The sequence below is a fragment of the Polypterus senegalus genome, chromosome 5 (genome assembly GCF_016835505.1).
Source record: "Polypterus senegalus isolate Bchr_013 chromosome 5, ASM1683550v1, whole genome shotgun sequence".
In the NCBI taxonomy this organism is placed as follows: domain Eukaryota; kingdom Metazoa; phylum Chordata; class Cladistia; order Polypteriformes; family Polypteridae; genus Polypterus; species Polypterus senegalus.
Window position 1 is genome coordinate 22174867 of NC_053158.1, and position 20114 is coordinate 22194980.

Here is a 20114-nt window from a genome sequence, read left to right on the forward strand (position 1 = left end):
TTTTGCAAACTCCATGTGTCTTTTACTGGAGTGAGTCTTCTGTCTGGCCACTCTCAGGAAAACCCAGATCCTTGGAGTGTTGTAATGATGGTTGTCCTTTCTCCCATCTCAACACAGGTTGCCTGGAGCTCAGCCAGGTGGCAGTTAAACAGGCCATCACTTTTTGTATTTTTCTTTTTCCAACACTAAATTACAAATCGTGAACATTTTGATCATACCGTGTGATATCCCAGTCCAGTGCAAGTCACAAACCGACAAATATTATCCATTATAATGTTGACCCGTAGCATTATATAACAGCAAATAACAGCCAGCAGTCAGTTTTTAACGTGTTTTGGCATTCCTTGTATTTCATTTGTGCATTTAAAAACTTTTACCCAGTGAGTTTTACATGACTAATGTTTTCATCTTGCCTGATGTGTGCATTTCCAGTTTCAAAATTTATGAGTCAATCTGTCTTCAATAAAGTTATCATCAAAATGCTAAAAATGTTGTCTTTTTATACCCTGTATCCCAGCTACGTACAGTTATCTGTTGTATCAATGAGCTGCAAAGCTGTGTGCGATACAGAACAGAAGTTGGGAGCTTTAGTACCAATTGAGTTGGCGAGTGATTGTGAAGTGTCCAGCATACTCACTAGTGTGGTTGGTAGCAAACCCATCGTTACAGTTAATACAGTCAACTGGATTTTCACTTGTCATTAGGGCATCAGACGCTGGAGGTTTTTGAAGGCCTATGTGTTTCCTTTTGCTAATCAAACCTACACTCTTAAAATCCTGGTTCTTTAATGGCATTTAATGGTCCTTTACTAGGTTTTGTGGTTCCTCGTAGCACCATTGCTTGGCAAACCACCATTTCATTCTTTGAATATGAAGTTGGTTCTTTGTTCTTTGAGAAATGTTTTAACGTTTCGAAAAAAAAAAAAAAAAATCTTTAATGTATGAAAGGAGGTGGCACGGTGGCACAGTGGTAGTGGTGCTGCCTCGCAGCTAGGAGACCCGGGTTTGCTTCCCAGGTCATCCTGGCCTAGAGTTAGCATGTTTTTTTTTTTGTTCTTTATTTTGCCTTATACAATTTCTCGTATTAGGAATTTGTTCGTTTTTGCATACCCCTTGGGGACAGAGTGCAGGGTCAGCTATTGTACAGCAATCCTGGACTAATTGAAGGTTAAGGGCCTTGCTCAAGGGCCTAGCAGAGTAGGATCTCTTTTGGCAGTGACGAGGATTTGAACCGGCAACCTTCGTGATACCAGCGCAGATCCTTAGCCTCAGAGATGTTCTGCTCGTGTCTGCATGGGTTTCCTCCCACAGTCCAAAGGCATGCAGGTTAGGTGCATTGGCAATTCTAAATTGTCCCTAGTGTGTGCTTGGTGTGTGTGTGTGTGCCCTGCGGTGGGCTGGCGTCCTGCCGAGGGTTTTTTTCCTGCCTTGCGCCCTGTGTTGGCTGGGATTGGCTCCAGCAGACCCCCGTGACCCTGTAGTTAGAATATAGTGGGTTGAATAATGGATAGATGGATGTAGGAAGGCTACCTAGCAAGACATTAACATATGATGAAATCCTGGATTTGACCTGTGTTAAAGTACGTATGCATCAAGAGGACTTTTAAAATCAGGACCCATTGGTATTTCACAAATCTTTTCCTGGAATGCGGCCTGTTATGGGTCTAAATACATAAAGGTTCTTTCTGGAACTTGCATGTTGATGGGTCTTTTGGGAACCAAAAATGGTTCCCCCATAGCATGACACCTTTATTTTTAAGAGTGTATAAAGGAAAAAAAACTTTACAGAATTTTCTTTTTCTTGAAAATCCACTATGATAAAAAGATAAGTGTCTGTCTGTCCCTCTCCATTCAGTTTCTATGTCTCATTCTTCCAACAGATGGTGCATCAAAGACATTTCTAGTAATAAAATTTTGACATGAAAATTTAATTTGTCATTTCAATAGATGGCAAATCACAGACATTAGCCCTGCTTTTACAAATCCTGTACCAAATGGCATATAACAGAGACATATGCATTTCACGGCGCTATGAAAATGTTAATGCTGAGATCTACAGTGAATACAGTAATCCCTCCTCGATCGCGGGGGTTGCGTTTCAGAACCCCCCGCGATAGTTGAAAATCCGCGAAGTAGAAACCATATGTTTGTATGGTTATTTTTATATCTTTTAAGCCCTTATAAACTCTCCCACACTGTTAACATTATTAGAGCCGTCTAGACATGAAATAACACCCTTTAGTCAAAAGTTTAAACTGTGCTCCATGACAAGACAGAGATGACAGTTCTTTCTCACAATTAAAAGAATGCAAACATATCTTCTCTTCAAAGGAGCGCCGTCAGGAGCAGAGAATGTCAGAGAGAGAGAGCGAGCGTGACAGAAAAGCAAACAATCAAAATATCAATACATGGTTTTTAGGCTTTTAAGTATGCCGAAGCAGCGCAACAAAACAGCATTTTTTAGAGGAGCGTCCGTATCATCTAAGCAAACAGCCTCTGTGCAAACAGCCCCTCTGCTCACACCCCCTCTGTCAGGCGCAGAGAATGTCAGAGAGGGTGAGAGAGAGAGAAATGCAAACAATCAAGCACCGCGCGGGAAGCATATCTTATATCATTGAGGAGTTTTAGTTAATATGTAATACATGCTATGATTGGGTAGCTTCTAAGCCATCCACCAATAGCTTCTCTTGTATGGGCAAACAAACTGAGGAAGTATGTAATAAAAATTAAAAGATCCATTGTCCGCAGAAATCTGCGAACCAGCGAAAAATCCGTGATATATATTTAGATATGCTTATATTTAAACTCCGCGATAGAGTGAAGCCGCGAAAGTCGAAGCGCAATATAGCGAGGGATTACTGTACTTAGATTTCAGCCCATCTTCGATAGTTAGCACAAGTTGAAATACCATTAATACTAGAATTACCAGAGCCTAGATTCCAGATCTAAACACTAGTGTGGAGAGTCGCTTGCATACTGAAGAGTCTATAGCTTCAGGTGGAAGCTGCCATCGCTGTACTTTGCATATAAGAGCCAGATCGAATGTTATTTACTTATTTACCTTGGTTTATTTATTTACTTCCTACAACATAAAGTCACAAGTAGAGTGCAGAGCTATAGCGCGTCTTTATGTGAAAACAGCAGTGTCAGATGGGGGGAGGGTAGGATCGTGAACGTGACTGAGAGAATAAAACTGAATAAAAAAAAAACAAAGCTAACCTTTACAAGTATCATACATTTACACCGGATGTTATTCACTGAAATCAAAGGTATGTATTTATTCTAAAATAGTAAGAATAAGAGCAGCTCACTTCTCAAAATGGACTCGTCTGGGATTGAACCTGTGAAGTTTTGATTACCAGTCAACAGTTGATACTGTTGCGCCACCGAAGCGGTCGTAGCAAATATGTGTCAATATTGCACCCTAACGTGGGTTCTTTTTCTGTAGCTTATATTTTTGAATAGAAGTGCACTTGTTCTATCATATTTGTACCTTTTGTGAAAGTGTTTATTTGATATTTGGAAATCAGGCTTAACACATTATACACTTCATGTCTACATTTTGTCAATTATTGCTAAAACATGAAAAACGTTTATGTTTTAACAATGTGTTTACTGTATATAGATTGTTGTAGACACGGAACACACATGAAATGCAAATGTTCCAAATAACGATATAGTATTTATAAAAGGTGTGATTTTGCTTGACTTCTCACTCTATACAACTCCAAGCAGCTGACACGCAGGTAAACAGACTTGAGCTGAGGAAACTGTGCCCCGGTGGGGAATCTGATAGCAGACTGCTTGCTGCTTATCACCACATTTAAAGGACAAAAGACACTGATGGAGAGGTGCGCAGCAATTTAAGGTGGGACGGACCTACGAGTTTTTTCGTAGGCTCTGGTAATTCTAGTGTTAAAAGTCCAATCACAATCAGGTAAATTATAAACAACATAAGCCATATGCTGGTTGTTTACAGTATATTATTTTTGTGTCTAATTCTCTTTATGTACCAAGTTTCAATAGCAACAGTATAGAAGGTGTATCCGTTAGTTTTGTAACAAATACTTTTTGCCCATTTAATAATATGATTTGTAGAATATAAAATAAATTATTAGTAGTCTGAAGAAAGCACCCTCATCCCATGATTTCACTTTTTTCCTCAGGAATGGAGGATGGACCCCTTGGACGGCCTGGTCTGTATGCAGCACTAGCTGTGGAATCGGCTTCCAAGTGCGACAGCGAACGTGCAGCAACCCAACACCTCGCCATGGAGGGAGAGTTTGTGTGGGCCAAAACAGAGAGGAAAGGTAAGAGCAAAGACTTCTAGCAAGAAATCAGTGAGCTGAACTCTGAGAGGCATCATATGTGACAGATGAGTTCTTCTTCTAGAGAACTTTTACAGTCATGCCGTTAAGGAAGTTGCAGTTGAGCCTAAAAGGTTCTGGTCTACTTTAAAAGAAAAATGATTACAAGACTTTCCCTGTTCCTGTATCCCTCAGAAAATATTTTCTTTATGTTGATTTATTGAACCTGTTTAGTTTATCAAATATGCAGGTGATGTCTGAACCAGTTCAGCAACAGCGGCAGGAACTAGCATTGGAAAAGACAACAGGCCATCTCAGAGAACAATGCCAGGTGCCAGGTGCTCCTTCCATTCAGAAACTGCAGGTCACTTTCTTTTTTTTTTTGGTCCTTTGGTACAAGGAATACCAAAAATATCTAAGGGAATACAAATTAATAATCATGTAGATGTTCCCCAAAGACTGCCACAGCTCTGTGAATAAGAAAATTACAAGAGAGAGAGAAAAAGAATGACAGTAGAATATTGATAGAAAACTTTGAACCCAAAGCTGCCCAGAGTTGTCAAAAATGTCTCCAAATGTACTTAAACCCATATGTGTCCAGGGAGAAGGATCTACTGTGCACATCAGCCCTAAAAGAACTCCTAGATGAACCTAAATGCCTCTCAACTCAGTACAAAGTCCTTAGGGCATAAGAAGTTAAGGGACCATATTTATAAATGTATGCTTTAATTTTAAGGGACAAAAAAAGGGAAAGTGGATGGTAAACTCGGAGAAATTAAATTACATTTTATGGGAAGCCAGGATGAAGGGAAGAAGGGAGAGGTAAACCAGAAATAGAGTGGTCGAAAGGCAAAGGCCCAATGAAAACGCTTTAAGTCAGGAAGAGACACCCCTGACAAGACCTAATCCCAGATCAGTGCTGAGTGTTTAATTGAAGGTGTTTCAGAATTCCAAAGTAAACAGCAAACAAAGGCATAAATATCAGGCCAAAATTTTATTTAAGAGGAAGAATGGCACTGATAAAAGTTTTGTGAGGAACATAATTCATTTGAAGGTCACTTTCAAATTTGTAAGGAATCAAACCTTCATATTTTTGAACTAGAATTTCCATAAAAGATCCATTGAAAGCAGAGGTGAAGAACAAAAAATCGTCAGTACTTCACCATTGTTTAAACCTCATTTCTTTACATCCTCTTTTTTGCTTGACCTTAATAGCATGACATTCTCAGATCCATTTAGTGCAATTCAAAATCATGTGGGGTTAGCGGAGGTCCCAGTAGAATCATATGGAAAGTAAGAATCAGCCCTAGACGGGGCACCAATCCATCATGGACCTTGACTTACATGCATATGCAATAATACATAGTAGTCATTAAGGATTGCATTCTTCAAGCCTTTTCATTTTTCTCTTGGAATGTATAACACAGTTATCATGATAGGAACAGAGAAATGTATATAATACTAATGAGATACTTGAGGACTGAAGTGGTAATTTTAAACTCTAGGTTAATAATTGAGCTGCAGCATCCCAGACAAACTATATAAAGAGTAATGCAGGATGCACAGAGACATCGACAGTTCTGATTTCTCAAGAGACATGGGTAATACAATACAATACAATACTATACAATACAATTTATTTTTGTATATCCCAAAATGATACAAGATGTGCCTCAGTGGGCTTTAACAGGCCCTGCCTCTTGACAGCCCCCCAGCCTTGACTCTCTAAGAAGACAAGAAAACCCTCCTAAAAAAACCCTTGTAGGGAAAAAATGGAAGAAACCTTGGGAAAGGCAGTTCAAGGAGAGACCCCTTTTCAGGTAGGTTGAGCGTGCAGAGGGTGTCTTATAAAGAAAGGAGTCAATACAATACAATACAATACAATACAAAACAATACACAGATCAGAACAAATCCTCAATACAGTATAAAAATAAATATTTTACAAGTACACAGCAGAATTTAACAGTAGATGATATCCCTTAATATGATTTGGATTTGTTTAGAGTCTAGAGTCTTGGAGACCTCAGCCATCAAGCTGCCTGCCCCATTTGGCCATTCCACAGCTGAAACAGCGCTGGGCCAGCCAATACGATGAAAGGACCCCTCTCCTGATGCTTCCTGTGATCCTCCATCAGAGATGACTTTACCTTAGGCAGGCAAAACAACTTAACAGGTGGGCCGTGGCACCAAGTGTCACATTTGAGTACCGAGAACAGAAACAGAATAGGTGAAGGTTAGTAACAAATTATAACTATCATGTTACTTATGTTTTAGTGCTAATGACTGACAACAGAGATGCAGTCTGTACAGTTAATCAGCAGCTCTAGTCAGGATATGCTGAACTGAAGTAGTGAGTCTTCAACCGGGATTTAAAAGCTGAGACCGAACTGGCATCTCTTACAGTAGCAGGCAGACCACCCCACAGTTTAGGGGCCCTGTAACTAAAGGCTCGACCTCCCTCTGTTATTTTATTAGTTCTTGGAATCATAAGCAGACCGGCATCTTGAGATCTTAATGTGTGCTCTGGTTTGTAACTCCTGATAAGTTCAGACAAGAAACCTGGACCTTGGCCATTTAATGCTTTATATGTTAAAAGGAGGATTTTGAAATCTGGGAGCCAGTGTAAGGATTTAAGAACTGGAGTGATTTTGTTGTTCTTGTAATAATTCTTGCAGCAGCATTTTGGATTAACTGGAGGCTGTATAAAGAACAGTTTGAACATTCAGTGAACACCACATTGCAGTAGTTAATCCTACTAGATGTAATGTAATCAATTTAAGTGGCATACATACAATGCAGAATTCATTGCAAATAAAATACATTAATTTGGGTACCAAAAAAATATTAATATAAAATAAGTGCTGTAAGAGGCAAAGGAAACCCAAAGAAAAGCTGTGGCATTAACTGGGTCACCTGTTCACAACAAAAATGAGCGCACAGTGGCACAACAGAAAATAGAGAAGTCGCAGACGCTATGAACACACCGGATACGTCTAAGGTTTCTGTGTTCACGAGCGGGTCAGAGTCAGGGCACTCCATCATGCGGGACTGCGTTTCCTAGACTGAGGCACTGTCTTCATCATTATGGAGCTTTCGGATTTATATGGTCCTAACTAGAAAAGGTGGGGGCTTTGAAGGCTGTGGGCAGTGCTTAGGTGCCCTCAGTGGGAAGCTTCTCAGAGCTGCAGAAGAGAATGGAGACAGTATTGTTAGCTGTGGCGCATCCTCTTGCCCCAGTGAGGTATTGCATACCTTATTATAGCCTGGAAGGCGATCTTCAAATGCCCATGCCTGCCAGTGCACATTTTAAGACATAAGAAACACAAATGTGAATATTTTTTCCTGTGGTATGAGATAATTCATTTTTGATTACATAACATTTTTGTATCAAGTTTTTATCTGATGTCAAAAAATATCAGGATAACAAAGTAAAAAAAAAAAATCCTATATAAATTTAAACCCACTGCCCACCCCCACCCAAGCATAACCTACCCTGGAGCTATACAAAAGAGAACAGAGTAACATTTAATTAATAAAACATATAGGTCTCTGAAGTCCCATAGGCCCACATATCCGGCTGAGAAAGAGAAAACTAGTAAATTTTAATCAAGTTGAATCATGGGCTTCCCGTCATCCATGACTTAATCATGGAAATAGTGTCTTTGCACTCGCTGATCGTTTGAGCTGGTACACCATTGATCCATGTGGCTGACAGTTCTAATAGAACAAGGTTGTAAAAAGAGGACCTCCAGACAGAGAAATTAATAAGGTCAGGGTTCTTCCATTGGGAAGCTGTAAGAACTTTAGCTGCTAATTGTAGCTATTGAAGTAATGCGCTGGCGATGAATCGAGAGAGAAAGAGTAGAGAAATCTAAAATGAGGTGAGTAATAGGAATAGAGACAAATAAAATGGAGGAGAATGTGAAAGCAGTCAATTCTGGTATTTTATGGTTAATTCCAATCAAGCTTCACGGTGCCGGGCGGGCAGTGAGCACAGGGCCTACTAGAGGACGTCTGGCCCTTAGGTCACCCTAATGAAGTCTTTCTGGTTGTTTGGTCAGAGACATTCACATTAGTGACCTGCTGGAGGTCATTTTGTAGGCTCTGCCAGTACTCATCATGTTCCTCCTTGCCCAAAGGAGCAGATATCAGTCCTGCTAATGGGTTATGGACCTTCTATGGCCCTGTCCAGCTCTCCCAGAGTAACTGCCTGTCTCCTGGAATCTCCTCCATGCCCTTGAGACTGTGCTGGGAGACAAAGCAAACCTTCTGGCAATGGCACCTATTGATGTGCCATCCTGGAGAAGTTGGACTACCTGTGCAACCTCTGGAGGGTCCAGGTATTGCCTCATGGTGCCAGTAGTGACACTGACCATAGCCAAATACAAAACTAATGACAAAACAGATGAGGAGGGAAAAATGTCAGTGGCCTCCACCTGTTAAACCATTCAGTCCTGTTTTGGGGGTCAAAGTTATTTGAGATAAAAGAGTCATGAGATGAAAACAGCAAGACGATTGCTTGAAGCTTCCTGTCTGTACCAAGTGCAGCAGAGATATTGTATGTGATCACGTAAGAGTGAGACTGGCCTAATGTCTACTCATGATAAAAGAAATGGATGCTTCAGATGGTGATCCTCTGGCAGTGGTTTATATTTCTCTTATATATATATATATATATATATATATATATATATATATATATATATATATATATATATATATATATATATATATATATATATATATATATATATTTGAGATATCATTTATTTTAATAATTCAAGTGGAATCTCCCAAAATATATTTAAAACATGAAGAAGAGAGAGACAAAAGTGAGAAAAAGACCTCTGAGCAAGCAAAATAATAATTGAGGATTCATCAAAGCCTACTCCAGTGTCAAGTTCAGGGCACTGCCCGCCACCTTTTGAAGTTCAGGAGACACACAAAGGCCCTGATCACCTGACATCTCGTGCTACATCATTCAGTGCGGCCGCCAGTGAATATGGGAGTGAGGCTGACAGTGAAAACTAAAATTATTTTTGATTTTACAGCTTTGACTCTGCCAGTGTAGTCGTATTCACACCGACATGTCTTCTGTTATTACATCTATTGTGAGCCATATTCTCTCTGCAACAAACGAACTGCATAAACCGTTCCTTTCTGCAGATTCTGATAGCTGTTGGCTGACAGACTGGATGACTTGGATACCTGACTGGATAAAGAAACATATATATAATATATATTATATATATATATAAAAATAATATCATTATATTGTACTGTTGAGTCAATTTTATAATTTTCATTTGTTTTAATTGCTCTTTTTCAGCTACATTTGGGGCACACATGGTAATTCCTACAGACTCTGATTTTTCATTTCCTTTTTCTAATATAGCACTGTGATTCATCCAATATGGATGAAAAGGGGAGGGGGTGAAGTATTCAAGCATTTTTAGTATAAATCATTATAAATCTTAAAACTGTTAATCCGTTATAAGTTGTACTTATCAGATGAGTCTGTAAAAGCAGGCACAGAATAGCACAGGCATGCAGATCTTTGAGAAGGCCGAGCTGTACATACAAATTAGAGGGGAAAGAAGAATTCAGCAGATCCTGCAAATCTGCTTGTCCAACGTGTAATGGACTTTAATAGAATCGTGCCAATGTGGCATCACGTGAGAGTGCCACCATGGCATTGAGTGATGATAAGGCATATAAAAGATAAGATGCTTTAGTTAGGCACGTACGCCAGAATTCTATCCAGTGTCTCAATTATAAGTAAATCATAAGTAAATTCTTGATTCGGTGAGTCAAATTAATAAGCCTGTTGTTTTTCTTCCACAATAACGTCTCTTTTTCTGGTATTTCTACTAAGATTTGCAGTAATTCATCTGTAGCATATGCTACATAAGCACTGAAAATTAGCTTGTACATTCAAGAATATCTGGGATATGGTTATTTATCGTGGTTAGTGAGGAGGTGCCGTGGGTCAACACGTTTATTTTAAACAGAGGATCCATCACTATTAAATGGGAGGTTGGCCTTGTCCAGCATCAAAATTGAAATTTAACAATTTGTAAAGATCTGATCTTCCATTCATTTATTTTCTGAAGCCACTTTTTCTAGTACAAGGCCACAGCTCTTTCTAATCATTATCATTAATTATTAAAGTTAATAAACAGAGGTAGGCATTTGATTTCATCTGTCTAATGACTCAGTGTGATCAGTATATGCCAGCACCTGATGTCAGATCAGAATGACCAGAAGAAAAGGCTTTTCAAAGTTATTTTATAAATCCTTAAATAAATAGCAATATTAACACAGCAGGTCCGCTTCCAAAGCCTCTTGGACCTTACACGCTGTGCTAGCATGGTCTTTCAGCTTCACCCAGACGCTGACCTTCTGTGTGCAAATATATCTGATATTTTCGTAGATTTTTTTTTGAGTGGTTCACTTATAAAGACAGGAATTGTGTTATAAGGAACAAGAGGTTAAGTCAGCATGAGTGAAAAGATGGCGTACATGAACTGAAATACCTCTCCTTCCCTGCTGACAGGTCCACATCACTCAGTCTGTTTAATTGCAGCTCCAGTATTTGGTTTTGCTTGGAAAAGGTGAAAAGGTTGTGTCGTGGGCTTATGTCCACAATGTTTCATTTTGAAAAGTTTTCTCTTTTCTTCTAAACTAAAGTACTTTGTGCTAAGTCGTGGTATTTGTGCCAGATGAATGTTATTAAGCAAAGTGAAACAAGGACTGTTGTGCAGCATTCTGGCGCAATGACAAGAGCAGAAGTCATGCAGGCAGGCAGGCAGGCAGGGCGCACTCACAGGACACCGAGGCATGAGGCCCAGTTTCATATTTCTTTTAAATTAATAACTGAGATATGTAAAATACACCAATATGCACGCACATGTACAACCCTCCTTTTAGTGGTCTCCAGCTGAATAAACCTCTATAGATAATGTTAACTAATAAAAATCATTCCTATTATTTTAGCTTTTTAATATGAAAATACTGACCCCCACCATTCATTTTTCCTGTCGTGAGTATGGTTTCATATTACTTTACAAAACACAAGTCAATGAAAGCATCTTAAAATGAGACTAATGCCCCCTAGTGGCTGAATGCCAGCTGCTAGGTTCCATGGCTGACAGCACAGATTTTAGCATGAACCTTCCCTTTTCATAACAACCTCCTGGACTGAAAATATCCCCACCAATGTCTCCATCTTCTTAAATGATGAGTTGACAGTGCTGTGTAATGTCTGAGCAATGGAAATTAAACCACAATTTTTGTCACTGTCTCACCGTGGGACCTTGAGTAACTCACTTGCAAAAAACAAATATGTGTAAATATTAAAAATCGGGAGTGGTCTCCCATAGACTTTCTTGTTTGCTCAGATATGGTGATGGATATTTGAGAAATAAACCACAAGACAATGATTATATTTTTATATTATGTACATTAAAGAACCATCAACAACAAATCCTATCAAATTAATAATATATTGAACAATCATTATAAAAGTAAAGTTGAATAAATTGGACTCTGCAGCTGCATGAATTAAAAAGTACAACTTCTGGTTAGTGGAAATAGCTCAAAAGTTGATAGAAATGTATGTTTTGTACCTAGTACTTGTATGAAAAACTTGGTTGACCTAAGTGAAAGCGTACTCAGGTTATCAAGTTTACACACACACATTATTCAAAAAGTGGTATTTTCGAACTCAGGGAGGTCTAAAACGTCGATATTCATCAAATTCTCAAAATCTAATTTTTGGACAATTACAATACTTCCCCTATAAGAAAGTAAATCGGAGTCAGGGAGGTCATCAAAATCTAGTGGTCATTTTTTTTACAATACTGTTACAAAAAGTATTACAATACTTTCTTTATGCTTCATATACGAGAAAGTAAAAACACTGGACAATGAAGATTTAGCTTCCTAAACACTTTTGCATGTATCTTATGGATTTTGGTCTGCTGATTACAAAAATCACCTTTGAATTTTCATATCACATACCACTTTATTTAGTGCTGACAAAGTTACAGTGTATGCATGTGATTAAGTTTAAAGGCATTATGTATTATTTTTCATTTTTTTCTGGGGTCATGGCCAATGGAATGGCCGGGTCATCCCTAACCCTTTGAGAAGAATGCAAGTCTTCTCCTTAAAGGGCCAGATGCCCATATAACTGGTTGGTGAATACCATATTGGTGGGAGGGTGGACTGGCTGTCCTTACCAAACTATCACTTGACAAATGAGGGACTTACTAAGCTTGTAATGATAGCCATGACAATTGGAAACTTGCTAAGAGTAAATTTCACACAAACATTAGGAAGTTTTTCCTTACACAGAGAACCATAGGTAGGTGATCAAGTATTGTGGTAGACAGTAGGACTTTAGGGACATTCAAAACTGGACTTAATGTTATTTTAGAAGAATTAAGTGGCTAGGCCTGGTGAGCTTTGTTGGGCTGAATGGCCTGTTCTCGTCCAGATTGTTCTGATGTTCTCATGTCTGAAGCCCTCTTGTTGCTCCTGAGTGGCATACAGAAAGCAAGTATTGGCTTTTTATCCTTCTGAGGAAAGCTTAACCCCCCTTGGGTGGGACAGGGCTTCTTCCAACTCCCAGATGCTCAAGGCCCATTCCAGGATGGCTGCTTGGTGTTCTGTCCAGGCAGTGGTCAAGGTCAGCTCCTGGACAATGAAGTAACCCTGTGGTTCAACTCCACTCCTTGCTGTTATTTATGCCAATTAACACTAGAATTACCAGAGCCTATGAAAAAACTCGTAATTCCGTCCCACCTTAAATCGCTTCTTAAATCCCTTCACACCTCTCCGCCAGCGTCCTTTGTCCTCTAAATGTGCTGATAAAGAGAAGCTAGGAGCAGCCGGCTATTCCATCCCCCACCAATTTAGAACGTGCACGAACTTCTCTCAGCTCATGCCTTGATTGAGTATCTGGGAGTGAAGTGAAGTTTTAGAGTGGAAATAATAGATCGTTATTTGGAACACACGCATTTCATTTCTGTTCTGTTTCTACAGTAATCTGTGTAAACACATTGTTAAAACAGAAAACGTTTCTTTGATATTTGGACTTCAAGCTTCATACATTGTATAGTTTATGCCTACATTTTGTCATCTACTACTAGAATATAAAAAACGTTTCTGTTTTAACAATGTGTTTATGTAGCGGAAGAACGTGGAAGCTGGAGTTCGCACAGATTTATGCATCTGCATTTTTTTTGCGTAAGCAAATTTCCACTTTTGTGCTTACGTCATGTTATAATGTGAATTCTACACATGGCATTATGCAAGAGGCCCCTGGACACTGGGAGACTTGCCATAATTGAAGGGACTGTGAATTCAGCTCTGTATCGTAAAAATTTTTTACATTATATTATAAAACCGAATAAGAAGATAAATGGAATGGATGATAAATGGAATGCACACCTAAATATAAACCAAACAAGCAACAGTGTGCTTATGTGTATGTATTGTGTGTATTAATACCTGAAATCGATCATCTTCATGTTTAGAAACCAGATGATTAATCATTCTGCTTTCTATGAGATATATGATCCACACTCCCATTTTCCTTATCCTCTCTTGTCTCATTCATGGTAACAATCTCCCAAATATTCTAAAAGTATCCTACATATGGAGACAAACTATTCAGACATGAGCTTTCTGCTCTTTAACAGATTATGTAATATATTGCTTTATGCTGCAATTTTTCACTTTTTACACATGACATGACCGCAGGGTATTATTCTTTTTACAGCCAGGGTTGATTGCCTGGCTTGTGATTATTTTCCCTTTTATTGTTGCTTTTAAGAATTTATCATATGTTTGAGTTAATACTGTTATGTTTATTTATTATAATTAATGTACTTTATCAATAGATAGGACTTTATTTTTCCCCAAGTGTAAATATAGCTATTTACAGAAGTTCTTAAATAAATACATAAACAGATAGACAAATAAATATATATATATATATATATATATATGCATGCATAACATGGTCTAAACACACACCAGAATGACTAAAAAGAAAGAAATTTTAAAAAGAAAGAAAACATCTGACTTGGCAGTCCCAGTGAAGCATTATTCAGGCGCTTTGTTGTTGGTATAAAGGACGTTTCCTGCCACACTTCTACTGAATAATTCTTTGGCTGAAAGTCCTCAGTGTTGGTGTGTCATAGAGAGGATGCAGAGGATTGTTCATAATGGCACTCAGTTTCATTTTAATCCTCTCCTTCTCTACGACCTCCAGGGGGGTCCAGTGTGTGTCCCACAACTGAGCCTGCCCTTTAAATTAGCTTGTTAATTCGATGGGCCACTCCTGAAGGGATGTTACCAGCCCGGCAAACCACTGCTTAGAAAATTGCACTGGCCATCAGAGAAAAAATTCTGGATAGTGAAGGTTTTGGCCTGCCTTTTTGTGGAGCTTCTTGGAGGCTTCATGACATCTGACGTCCAAATCATAGGACTGTCCATCACCGGTGGGGGACTGTGCCCAGTACAATAAAGGCTGATGGGAAATGCAGCCTTTCAAGGTACATTGTGTGCGCATGGTGTGGCTAAATTCTCCTCTTTATGATTATTGTTTCTTTGGATTTTCTGTAATTTTTTAGCTCTGTTTAATATTGTGACTTCTGTTTAATGTACTTGCACTTGGTTCCTGTGGATTACCTTTTTAGGCAACTCTTTTTTTTAATCCCTTGGCTCTTTTAAACTTTTGTTCTTAAATTACCCTGGTTTGTAATATTTTTTTAATTTGTAAAGATTCTTGATGCCCTTTTTGTGATCAAGTTTGAGGTTTATGATAACCCTCCTTCTTGTGGGGCATTCACTTTATCTTTGTGATATTTATTGTTGTTTTTGTCTGCTCCTCTTTTTTGGACTGAAAGGTAAACCCATAAATCCTTTTTGAGATGTTACTTCTGTTTATAATTAGCTTTCCTTTTGCCTTTTTTTTGTATCGGTTCAAACTTGATTACACTAAACTGGATTTTTTTCGAGAGTGTTTATTTAACTGTTTAGGCAACCTCTTCAGCATTTGCTGTCCCTCCAATTTTTGTGTCATCTGCAAATGTTGCAGATTTACTAACTATATCATAATCAAATCCTTAATTAGAAAGAGTAACATTCCAAGGAATGCCACAGATTACCTCCAATATGATGTACTAGAAGCATATAGTACCTCACAAAGTCCACCAATGGAGTTTGAAATAGTCCTCATAGTCTGGTCTTCTAAGCCTAACAGAAACATTGTGCAAAAGTAACATTTTCTTGTAAATATTTATTACATAGTGGTGCTTCAACTATTGGTTCCCATACATAGATTTTTAAAAAATATTTACACTTTTAAAGTTAAACATTACATCTCCCTAAACCTCAAACCTTCCAGGGTTTGGGATGGCAGAATGGACGATTTGTGTACTTTTGAAAAGATGTGCATTGGCCGCTTTCCCTGGGACAAATGTAATGATAAGTGATTTGCTTGTACAAATAATCAAACTGTGGTCAATCAAGGTATGCCTTTTAACTGTAGCCTCACTAACACTTGTACATTTAAACAATTTAAATTTAACGCAAACTTTGAAAATCCCAAGTGACAGTTTCCAGCTTGTCCCCTATAGAAACCTAAGATCTTCACCTAACAGTAAAGATGGAAGTTGATATTGACTGGCTTCCTCTTCTCATTGCAGATATTGTAATGAACACTTGCCCTGTCCTCCACATATGTACTGGTCAAGCTGGGGCGCTTGGGAACGTTGCACAGTTCCATGTGGGGGCGGCGTACAAGCTCGACGTAGGACCTGTGAGAATGGAAACGAATGTCCAGGTTGCAATACGGTAGGAATCTTCTTTTTCAAGTATCTAATCAATTTGCAAACAGTTTTTTGGAACACCCTATATGTGCATTTTGTTTTACATGTGATTTTCTCTGTTATTAATAAATATTCCTTATTATTTATTATTTTATAGTTATTGTTGTATGTACACCAAAATCTCAGGCTAAGCCTTCATAATTCTAGACCAAGGCTTGAGGCCTATTGCTCAAAAAAACAACTTTAAGTAAGCTTTGGCCTACACAGCTACAAAAAGGGGAAAGCCTAACACTCCTTTATCTTCTGAAGGGCCAAAGATTAATTAAAAGAGAGGGTGAAATTGTCTAATAGCTCTGTATCTTTTTTTTTTCATTATAAAGAATAATTAAATAGAAGAAAAATAAAACAGGCCTAAAAATATAACTCTTAAATAAACTTAGCCAAATCCACAACCCAAAATCAAAAAACAGAGCAAGGAAAAATCAAATACCAGAAAATTCAACAAAACAAAGTACTTGCTATTCCTTCCGCTATAAAACTCATTGCTGATCTGGAGGACCTGAGCCTTTGCCTGGATTTATAAATTATATATTAAAATATATTAATGGAGTGGTCGTCCAGCTGAGCACCATGGTGCGCCCTGAAACTCTATCTTAAGGAGACAGGGCACATAACTAACCACAGTAATTACACACCAAAGGAAAAAAATAATATTAAATAAATAAAGACATGAAAAACAAGACTGATAATACTTAATATATAATCCACTCATCTATCCATCCACTTTGAAAACACAATTTACCCAGGTCTGGGTCGCTGGGAAGCTAAAGCCTCTCCCAGCAGGCATAGTGTGCAAGGCAGAAACAATCCCTAGACAGGGTGTATATACAAACCTTTATAACAAAACTTTAGAATAACACATAAAATAAAAATTTGCATGAGCCAGAGATAAAACCCTGGCTAAACCATGACAGATCTTTTAGTGATGTCATTGCATCGCCATTTGATGTGATTATGGCATAGGCACCTCCATTTCAGAGCTATGGACACATTGTGGAATTTTGCAGCATGTGGTATCTTCGTGTTGGTGTTATAAAAGTAGCTGCAAGATAAAGAACATCCTTTAAACTTAAAACTTTATAAGAAAGACTTTGTATAAAAACTTGCTTCAAACAAAAAAATCGAAAAGGGTTAGCATTTTTGATCTTCCTTTCATTTTCACTTACTTTTGCACTCATAGCTCAATTGCTTCCCTTTGTGTCTTTGACTACAAATAAAAAATAAAAAAAAAAAACAGTCTCTGCCTCTCAGTTTTATATCATTTTGATAGAATTTTGGTTCTGTTGGCACAACAACAGCATCTTTAATAGAATTCCCATCAGTCCATCAGTGAAGCATATGGTTGGTTCTTCTGGTATCTTTCACATTACATGCTATAGCAAATGTCATTTAAACTGTTTAAAAAAGGGCATGTAAAATACCTTTATAAACCTGTACATGTTCAATTAAAAATATGTTGGTAATAAGTTTAAAAATGTCATGTTACTCAGATTAAGATTATTTTTAAATTACTTATATTATCTATAGATCTATAAATTACACACAGCTGCAATATGCTCACCTTGCTTGTACAATTTCAATAGCTGTCTTCTTTACACAACACAAATCCACTAAGCTTCTAGGGGTTCAAACCATAAAAGAAAGCAGTTCAATGAATAACTTACGATAATGGCCAATCACATACATTTAGTACCAACCTTTTGGCAGTTCCCCTTGAAGGAGGAAATAAAAAAGCCAAGTGTGAAGGCTTGCTGGCCAATGAATGTTCACAATTTTGCTGTTTTATTAAAGAGTGGACATTTTCAGTAGGAAACCTCTGAGGACTACAGAAAATAAAAGAGTTGCAGCTTCACTTCAAGCCAGGAATTCTGCTTGCAGTACACTTGTCTTAAAGCTCTGACACCAGGGACTGAGACATTTACTGAGGCACGCAATTTATAGTCAGGGCACATGCCAGTTGTCACATAACTGCTTTGGCAGGCAAGAATCTGAGCAAGGTGCACATGCATTCACATGATTGTATTGGAATTTGGAAAAAAATCTAATAATCAGAAGTTTCCCTTTAGCAAGCTAATTAACTTTAAATTAGTACTGCTAAATGAACATGGCTATGTCTATGTTGTGGCTTTCAGGCCAAGCCTTGTTTCTGTCTTATTTTGGATCCTTCCCGCCCTCATATTTATAAATGGCAGGCTATGCCAATGTTAATTTATCTTATTTGTTCTTGTCTCTTGGGGCCAGACATGCTTCTCGAACAAGAACACACATCTGGGGACAACTCACTAAAAAGTTTTTAGTGAACAGTGGCGAAATCTAACACTGCAAAAGCTATGTCCACCGGGCTTCTTCCTAAAAACCTGTCCCCAGTTTTCTCCTGTTTGTACATTCTAAACATACAGGGGCTACACTACCCCATTTTTACTCAAGTGTCAGAAAAAAATGCAAAATAACTATGGAAAGACAAAGTGAGAGCAAAAGAAACTGAATGAAAAACCTAACGCTGACAGAATATAGAAAAGAAAGTTTGCTGCTATCAATTCAGGGGGTTGGTAGCACCAGGTAACTGAGCCTTAAGTTCAATGTAATGAGCACAGCAACAGAAGAGACAGACGGACACACGCACTTAGACCACTGCAGGTACTTAGCCCCAAGTGTTGAGGAGTACTTCTGTCGGCCACAGTATCATTCTGTCATTTTCACTGTTTCATCACTGTATAGCTTAGCAACAGGAAAGAAACTTTAGAAAAGCATTGTGGTCTGCATTTATACTACATGTTAAAATGCTGCGGCTATATTCTGGCAGGGCACGTTTGCATTTCCATTTGAGCAACAACGCTAACTTACGCCCATTGCTTAGACGTGCCATGAGATGATGGATGCTGTTCACCCTCGTCTGGGTTCTGCTGAGGTCGTGTCAGAGTCGTTAGACACATTTACTGATCGAGGGTTTTTAAGTATCGAAATCTACACCTCCTGAGGCTTTTCATTATCAACTCTCTTAAAGGCAGTCATTTTTATTTCCTTATGAATTAGAATGGGTGTTATGACACACCACTTACATCGAATGCTTATCAGGTCCAACATAAAAAAATAAAAACAAGACTAACCTTATAACTCGGGAACCAAGAGTGGAAGGGGAGAAACAAAGAGATGGTTTTAAAAAAACTTGTCAGAGTGAGAAAAGGCTCAACTCAGTCACTTCACTCACTATGAGTCGACATGTGTTCAAATATACATTGTGAAATGATTAGACTCGACACACTCAAAAAGGTTTGGGGCAGCACTGATGTGCATGGACTGGAGTCCATGACTGTAACTGAGGATGGTTAGAAAAGATGGTGGTTTTAAATGTCCAGATAGGAAGTGGCGTGGTGAACCTGGAAGTGATGTCTTTCTGGGGTTGCCACCGGAAGTGACGAGTCTCCTGGCACCGGAACTGGAAGAGATATGCTTCTGAGCGTCGGAAACGGAAGTGACGTGTTTCGGGGTGCCGGAACCAGAAGTGGCGTGTTTGTAGGCGCCGGAAGTGATGTCCTCAGAGTTGGATCAGACAGATTTTCCAGTTTTTTGTCTGCAGAGACAACAGAAAAAAGTATAGCACAACCCGCCACCCCCTGGCCAGGCTTGGAATTGCCCTCACTTGGTCCATACAGCTCCCTCCTATTCGCACGTGTGTGACAACACGTTTTCTTACCTTTGTTCATAAAATGTCAGAGTGTAAGAGTGAAGAGTGAGTTAACATCAAGATTCTTGTGAAACTAAAGAAATTTGCAATGGAAACTTCTCAATTATTGACTTAGGCTTACAGTGAACAGTGTATGTCTTGTGCACGCATTTATGAATGGCACAAGTCGGTGCTCGAAGGAATCCATTTTGTTTCAGTCGAAGATTTGAAAGCAAAAAC

General features: G+C 38.6%; 1 protein-coding gene across 1 annotated transcript in view; it reads left to right on the top strand.

The window, feature by feature from the left end:
- The window catches only part of sema5a (sema domain, seven thrombospondin repeats (type 1 and type 1-like), transmembrane domain (TM) and short cytoplasmic domain, (semaphorin) 5A), a 788567-nt gene that overhangs the window by 656725 nt on the left and 111728 nt on the right, over positions 1-20114 (top strand). The window contains exons 14-15 of the mRNA XM_039754371.1: positions 4166-4309; positions 16028-16175. Coding sequence (XP_039610305.1) covers positions 4166-4309; positions 16028-16175 — 292 coding nt within the window. The remainder of the gene's footprint in view (positions 1-4165; positions 4310-16027; positions 16176-20114) is intronic.